The 8,213-nt window shown below is 30.7% G+C and overlaps 1 protein-coding gene across 1 annotated transcript; it reads right to left on the bottom strand.

Moving 5' to 3' along the window:
- Window positions 1–2,558: 2,558 nt before the first annotated feature.
- LOC132722574 (uncharacterized) lies at window positions 2,559–7,737 on the bottom strand. Its single transcript, XM_060707095.1, has 2 exons — window positions 7,591–7,737; window positions 2,559–5,833 (listed from the first exon to the last, which is right to left on the bottom strand). The coding sequence occupies exon 2, from the start codon at window positions 5,829–5,831 to the stop codon at window positions 5,115–5,117; it is 717 nt and encodes a 238-aa protein (XP_060563078.1). The 5' UTR covers window positions 5,832–5,833; window positions 7,591–7,737; the 3' UTR covers window positions 2,559–5,114.
- Window positions 7,738–8,213: the final 476 nt, after the last annotated feature.

The following is an 8,213-nucleotide window of genomic DNA, read 5'->3' as shown; positions in this document are numbered from 1 at the left end:
TTAGAGCCTTAAGGCTCTCTTGTTTCATTTACAATAAAAAAAAGAACCTCAGAGTAAACTGGTCACAAAGTCACCATGTGTGCCTTTATTTAGTTTTTATGTAAAGCTACATTTTTTTTTAAACATGTGAATTGTCTGGGGTCTTGTAATAACTTATTAAGATTTCACATCTAAAATTTCTTCTTTTTTTGTGACATTATTTTCACTAAATGTCACATCTAAAGCAGACGTCAATATAAAATTGCACCTACTTAAGTGACCATATGTTGGACAAATTTCATATCTATAAACTAAAGGTTTTTTGTTTATTGAATTGAAAATGGTATGAAAGGGCTTTGGCAGTTTGTTTGTTTTTTCTCTGCACTCAATGAATACTTGTTATTTTATTCGAAGACTTTTTTGTCTGATTTATAGATGACATTTTTACATCACGTTAACTTTTAGAGAAATATTGTCATCTGAATTGATATTTTTCTTTTTATTAAGAGATCAAGTCTTATTATCTGATTCCGTAATATTTGAAATTGACCAATGATAAGACAGTATTCATAGACTGGTTTTAATCATAAGTTGACTGGTCTTTCCAAAAGTTTTGTAATTCTCATGACATTATGATTGTATGATGACGCAAGAATAATGCTTCAGTTTATTAAAGGCCCATTGTGCTCAGTAATGCTTTTATTTTTATTTCTCAAAAGCTTTTTAATTTTTGTGCACTTTTATAGTTTCCAAAAGTTAATACTGATTGGTCAATCACCTATACCATTTTTTTCCATCTTTTTTCGCAAACGGTACAGTTAAAGTGATTAAGTATTTTGTATGGAAGTCAAAATATTTTGTTTACATTTTGCTACTAGTTTTATGACATATAAGTTCACATTTATCTTTACTTTCTTCAGGTTATACATTAGCATCTAACATGCTTTCAAATCAATATTTATATGTTGCCTTTTTTTTAGAAATAAAAATTTGTTCATTTCTGAGACATAATTAATGCGCCTTTAGGTGCTGTTATAATTATAATGTATTGATATATTATGGTTATGTACTTGAAATGTTTGCTTTAACCAGTAATTAGTTTTGATAAATTGATAATATATGCTGTGTTAAATTATGGATCATCTTGTTCAGAAAAATGGGCATTAAGATAGCAGTGTGTTAGGGTAGACCCCTTCATGTAATGTAATGTAATGGTTTTAATGATGGTTTTAATTGCAATTAAAGCCATGATAATGTGGATAGGAAAGTTCTTGCCGATAAGGTTTTGACCTTAAGCAGCTCAAGGTCAGTGTGCATTGTAGTGATGAATATCATGTTTGAAAAGTTCATAATTAACCCTGGCCTGCTAGTGGCACCTGACTATACTCAAGCTACCAGTAACAGACTTAGATCATTCAGCACAATCCATGCTGTCTGGTCAGGGTCTGCACTGGTCGCTATTCAATCTGTACACATTTTGAAATTTTCTCGATAAATGACAAAATGGTTTTTGTCCAGATTGAAAGATGAAAATATCCATTTAAGTTAATTAGAAACTTTGAAATATCAATAGTGAACAACCAAATCTCATATAATATACTGTTGATGATTCTATTGATTATTGTTAATGATCTCTTTATGATGGAATTACGTTACAGTAATACTATGTTACACAGTCATGTACTAATTTCATTTACTGATATTTTCTGCTAAAACTCTTGTGAAATTGTTTATAATTGAACTGTTACTAACTTAGTGATACTTGTGATAAATGATGTCAAAAAATTGGTTGTGTTGTGTTTTGTTTTGGTTTACTTATTCAAATGCCGTCCATTTTTAGCAAAATAATGATTTTTCTGGAATAATAATGGGGTAAGTAAATGATTTGAAATTTTGCATACAAGTTGTTGGTATAGACTTATATCAAATGGTATAAAAATGTTGGAAAATATTTCCAGTCTTTTGATGTCAAAAAGCCAAAGTTGTTTGTTTTGTTTGGTTTTACAGCTTACCAAAACTATTAAAGTCATATGGCATTGAAATTGAATCAGGAAAGATGATTTTGGCTAACCTCCGGTGTAACAAACTTAAAGGAACTCTAGGGGTCAAAACCATCTCATCTGCTAGAGCTAAGAGATGCATTATAAAAGTCCAATAATCCAAACCCATTTAGTCACCTCTATATGATATCTTTGGGTTAAACGGTGGCTGCTATTCTGATGCTTCAACCCATAAATGCAATCCCTCAGCGACACAGGCCAAAAAAAAGAAACCTTAGTGGAGGTCCTTAAAAACAGTGCATGCCAGAAAGATCAGAATTCTAAAATTTGTTTAAATTTATATGTTTCTTTTTTGTGTGTTAGCACCACGAGATAATAAAAACTAGAGAAGTCATGATTATAAGAGCTATCAGATGAACAGCACCCCTGACTATTCTCAATGCTTGTTAATTATACTTTAAAAGCCTTAATGTCTCTCCGGTTGCATGTCCGTCGCATTCAGTGCATTCAGCACTTTGATATCCCCTAGTTTTCTAAACTTAGAAAATAAATGATGTATCTACATGGTGATAAACAACATAACTCTGGTTGTAAAATGTTCAATGATAATTTATTATTTAAAACATGCTGTATAACAAGTGTTAAAATATTATGCATAGTTAGTATTTTTATATATACATGTATAATAGAGTAAAAGCATTAACAAATATGATACAGAGATTCTTATCATGAGAAAAAACTTAAAATCACCCTGTCTCAGTAAGTATAAATTACATATAACACATAATTTCACATTTTTTTACACTGATTAATCAGAAAAAAATCCATTTACTATGATTATTATCAATTTTCCTATTCATATTTATGTAATCAATGGATTACATGTAATTCAATAATATTCATTGCCCCAGATATTTCTGTATCGATATTGTTTAATAATTACTTCTACCACTCTTGTACAAACATATAAAGGGATATTAAAAGTCTATATAATCCATAATCTAAATTAATTCATTGTGGAATGTAAAAGTATTCTTAATGTAAATATTTAATATACATCGAAAACTATCAACTCGTATTGATCATCTAAAGGTACTGACACTTGTCCAGGTTCTGTTTTATATTAATCACATCGAAAGTGACCTTCAACGTCAGGAATTGAACCCGGGTCAACTAATTAACACGGTCCAAAGAGCTAACCACTCAGTCTTATCCTTTTATTATGCACAGGAAATTTTCTTGAATACAGTGCTTTTGCTCTTTAATTACAATGAATTAATAGTTGAAATGTCTTTTTATAGAGCCAAATATGTGACTTGTCGGCACATAGTTTATGAAAAATAGAATTTTAATTATTTATTCTTAATATAATTGTTAATGGTATCAAAATTTCTGAAAAAAGTGACAAAACTGCACCACATATTAAAAGACTCGCTTTGCTACCTAATGAACAATGCTAATCATGACCAAGAATCTTAAGTTTTAATTTTTGTGTTTTGTTTTGTTTTTTTGGAATAAAACTGGATGAATCATGAATTGAACTAATTAACAAATTTAAAAAAAAGTACAATATTTTCATATTTTATACAAACATGTATAAGACCAATAATTTGTTTTCTGCTTCAAGTCTTTAACATAAGTCTTAGCTTTATTGTGCCAGTCAGCCTAATTTACTCCTCTAAAATAGTTTAATACATAATAATTTCTTCTCTTTTATCATATAATAATGTTACTTTTAATCCAAGAGAGATTAATGTAATGTAAATAACAAAAATAACTGAATCAAATGAGCCATGTCATGACAAAACCAACATAATGCGTTTGAGACCAGCATGGATCCAGACCAGCCTGCGCATCCGCGCAGTCTGATCAGGGTCCATGCTGTTCGCTATTGGTTTCTCTACTTGTTATAGAGTTTGTAAGTGAACAGCATGGATCCTGATCAGACTGCGCAGGCTGGTCTGGATCCATGCTGGTCGCAAACCCATTATGTTGGTTTTGTCATGACACGGTTCATATTAATTAAATTTATACATTTTGGCACCAAATGGTATAATTATACAAATTTATATATACATGTTTCATGGAATAAAATGATTATTACATATGGTATTATGAATATTTCTTTGATAAGATCTAACCCCATTCCTTAACATATATGTCATAAAAAGTATATTACATGTATACATTTTTACAGTGTGATTATAATTTTCTGTTAAATGTGATTGTCAAAGATATGGAAAATTATCTATAAATTTTGATAAATACACAAAATAACTGGGACTGAACAACAGTTTCATCAAGTTATGACCTAAAATAATACAAATTAAAATATAATGCCACTCTATAAATTTACTGCATAGTTCCATGCATAGTTTAACTTTAAATGATCACATAAAACATGAGAAAACAATGCCACATTTAATATTGAATGTAATTACCAATTTATAATTTAACTATGTACATTTGTGTTCTAAAATATTCATAGTGAAAAAAGGTTGAAAAGAATTCTCTAAGCTCAAACTCAGATCTCAGGTATTTGATTGGTCAGAAACCAGCACAGAATGTTTATTGACCAATGTAGCAAATTTATGTCTTGTTTATCACTTATTGTAGATTTACAGCACATATTTATTGTAGAATCTATAGCTATCTATACTTGTTATACAATAAATAATAGCATAATTATTATTGCAGAAAAAATGATTATTAACATAGATATAAACAGACATATGTATACATCATTCCTGATTGTTTGCCAATAAACAAGTCATTATATTGGTTTTGCCAAAGCATTTTTTACGTTTTAATTGAAAAAAAAACTGGTAAAATATTTTTTAAAAAACCCAGCAAGTCTATGATTTCAAAATAACTTATCTTTCTGTAAACACTTACGGTAAGTATAGGAAATCTCTATCAAGAAGTAGCTAGAATGAAAATAATTAAAAGTAAGTCACTGCACAAAATAAGTAAACAATAATCATAATATAATCTCAAATCTTATCAAATAAATAACTGTTACTAAGCAGCATATTATCAATAAAAGAGGTATCAATGGATCTATTCTTCCTGCATCATTCTTCCCCAACACCTAATGAGAATCTCCTGTCTACACGCGCTTCTCCAACCATCTACCTATCCTGATGGTAACACTCTATTATTATTCCGGTATTTCCAGTAGTCATCGTCGTCCTCCATCAATTTCCTTTCAACGAAGGCAAACACTCCAACCGCTACAAGTAACGCGCCCATCACTGAAAATATTATCAACCGTTCGCTTCGTTTAGCAAATTTTCGCGCCAAATCTAGGTCCCCGCGCAAAATGCCCGCATGGAATTCTTTTTCACTTTTAAAAGCATAATACATTGCTGGAATGCCCAGAGGAAAGAAAATCACGACAGCTACTGTTGAAAATGCCTTTAAGATTCTAATATGTTTAAGTTTTAATGGTTTCTCCCGACTGTAATTGTTCGGGGTGTGACAGCATTCCCGAGTCCTGATCACGTGCACACCATTCGCCTGCCTTATCACAACAGGCTCGTTAACAATGTTTGACTCCCCTGTACTTGAGCTATAGTACACGGGTGTCGACGACAGAGCAACTTCTCCATTTTGATTGCATGTGTTAGCACTTCCGGTTGCGTCTTTATTTTCTGCAGAACTATTACCATCAGCGTTTCTTGTTCCTGTGTCACCACCGTTTGGTTCCCGGTTTCCTTCCACAGTCGGTGTAACATTGTCCAGTGAGACTTCGTCGTGTGGATTTGAGGCAGCGTAGTTGAGATGAGGTTGAAGTTCTCGTGCCAACTCGTCATTGTCGACTAAATGTGACACGTCCTCCTCTTTAGACATAACTGAAACACATTAACACACGTTGTATATACTGTATATGAATTACACTGATTTACATTAAAGATATACATTCAAAATTTACACGGAAACCATTTGAAGTGAGCGTTTCCCTCTTTCCTTCTATAACCAAAATCACAAATTTAATCAAGAACAAATCTCGTACGTCGTACGTTTAAATTGTTGTTCATTTTACTACGGAGTAGAAAATAAAAGCGTGCAACACAACCTAGAATATAACACCGTTAAATCACATTAATATAGGTAATTAACGTAAAGATGCAGGACCACTGACACGACTTGCATGTGCACACATATCTTACAGCAACACATTTGTTGTTCGTGTCTTGTAATTAAATTGTCACAAATGCGCTTTGTATTTGATGATTGTATGTATGTACAATGTACATAATTATATTCGTGCTGAAGACAAAAATAAATGTACCTAATGTCCATATGTCGCTTGACCATTAATAAGCTGTCCAAAATAAAGTTACTAATTTACTATCCTACTTGGGGTCGTTTGACCTTTTTTCTTCTTTATAATCTACGTTTACATCAACCAAGATAAATTATTAGTTTTATGCTCCCAGATAATACCAGCTTATTCGAGAATTGGCACTTTTTATTCTTCTACAATTTAAAACCGTTGTATACTGTAATTTCAAATCTCACGACGTTCTAAGTCAGCTTTCAAAATTTCTCACACATTTGGGAGACAAAATTAAACAGTTTGGATCACTAGTCTCCATTTTTCCGCATGAAAACTTGTCTAATAAAATCATGTGAGTAATCATGTGCAACCAAACTCTAAAATGCCGGCTGCATGGGTTGTTTATCTTTTTGATATTGAAACCTCTGGAATTAATGTTACAATTTAACAGATCCGGACTTGGAACATAGAAATAGGAAACACATATAGCCTAACGCACTAAAACACTAATTTATCAATTCATATCATAATACTAGTGATTTACCGTACATAAATAACATATACGTTTGTGAGTAACAGTAAAAATATCATCCCCAGGAGAAAAACTGTCACCCGGGGTTATATTTTTGCTGTTACTCACAAACATAGTCTGTGTTATTTATTTAATTACTCCAAACAAATACTTCACTGTTTCTATAGGTTTTTATTTTTCAGATTTTTTTTATGTGAAAAAGTACTTACAAAACTTTTGAGTCACATGGTACACTTGAATAGATTGAAACAATAATTCCCATTGTGAAACATTACCATTACAAAAATAGTAATGGGTAATAATACAAAATGAATCATTCTTGAGATTATTGATCACTACATGTACATGGTTTTATAATAATTACTTACATACATGTCTTCTATTCAATTATACTGGTTGATAAAATTATTATTAGTGAATTGACTTGCCATTCTCACATTAATTTTGTTCTTAATTTGTTGATTTGTTTTTGTATAGAGATATACTTCAAAGTTCAGTCGTGACCAAGCATACATATATGGACAAGACGTGCACAATTACGTTATTTAATGTTTTAAATAAATATACATATAAACACATATAAATATACACCATGTATATGTTGTTAGCTATATAACTAAGAGCAACTTTTCTCCCTAGTATCAGATCACAACGTCTTGCCCCTATAAATAAAAGTACCCGAATAAGGGCCTCTCCGAAACACTGACGTTATTGTAAACAACTTGTCACCTGAATTTAACGATATAGTTTTACGATTTTATACTGAAAAACAACATTTGATGAAATAAATTTATTACCTGATATAATATAGAAGTTTATTTCTCTATTGTAGATGTTCTCTTACTAAATCCGTTAAATTTATTGTGAGAAATTACATCATATATAAACCTCCATATTTAACTATTACACATGTACGTAAATAATACCTGACCGATAGACGGCGCTGTCATTGATTAAAAAAAAACTGTTCGCTCGGATGGACATATTGAGGTTCTTCTTTGCGGTTTAAAAGATGCATGTTCCCTTAATTAAAAAAAATCTTGTTACTATTTATAGTGCTTTAAACTGTCACTATTTACTGTAATTTTTATATGAGAAATTTTGTAAAAATAACAGACTTTCATTAAAAATCAGACAATTTTTTTCACGAATCCATGCAGTAACCTGCATTACGACTTTGTGTCTAAATCTTGGACATTATTAAGAAAAAAATCTTTAAGCTAAAGGTGGATTGATCTACAATGGGCACATTTTCCATAAGTCTTTAAAATATTGATGAAAACAACATAAATATATCATTTAAATATTGTTATAAATTATTACTTGAGAAAAAAGTTTATAAATTTCTAATTAAGTGAATAAGTATGAACATTTATATGACGAATAATTATATTAATATTTCGTTCCAGAACATTTAATA

Source organism: Ruditapes philippinarum, unplaced genomic scaffold (genome assembly GCF_026571515.1).
Source record: "Ruditapes philippinarum isolate M1 unplaced genomic scaffold, ASM2657151v2 ctg14792_1_1_1_1, whole genome shotgun sequence".
Classification (NCBI taxonomy): Eukaryota; Metazoa; Mollusca; class Bivalvia; order Venerida; family Veneridae; genus Ruditapes; species Ruditapes philippinarum.
The sequence above is the reverse complement of the archived record's forward strand: the minus strand, read 5'-3'. Positions and strand labels throughout refer to the sequence as shown.

Coding starts and splice junctions, on each gene's coding strand:
- LOC132722574 (XM_060707095.1), bottom strand. CDS start 5,831: ATGTCTAAAGAGGAGGACGTGTCACATTTAGTCGACAATGACGAGTTG.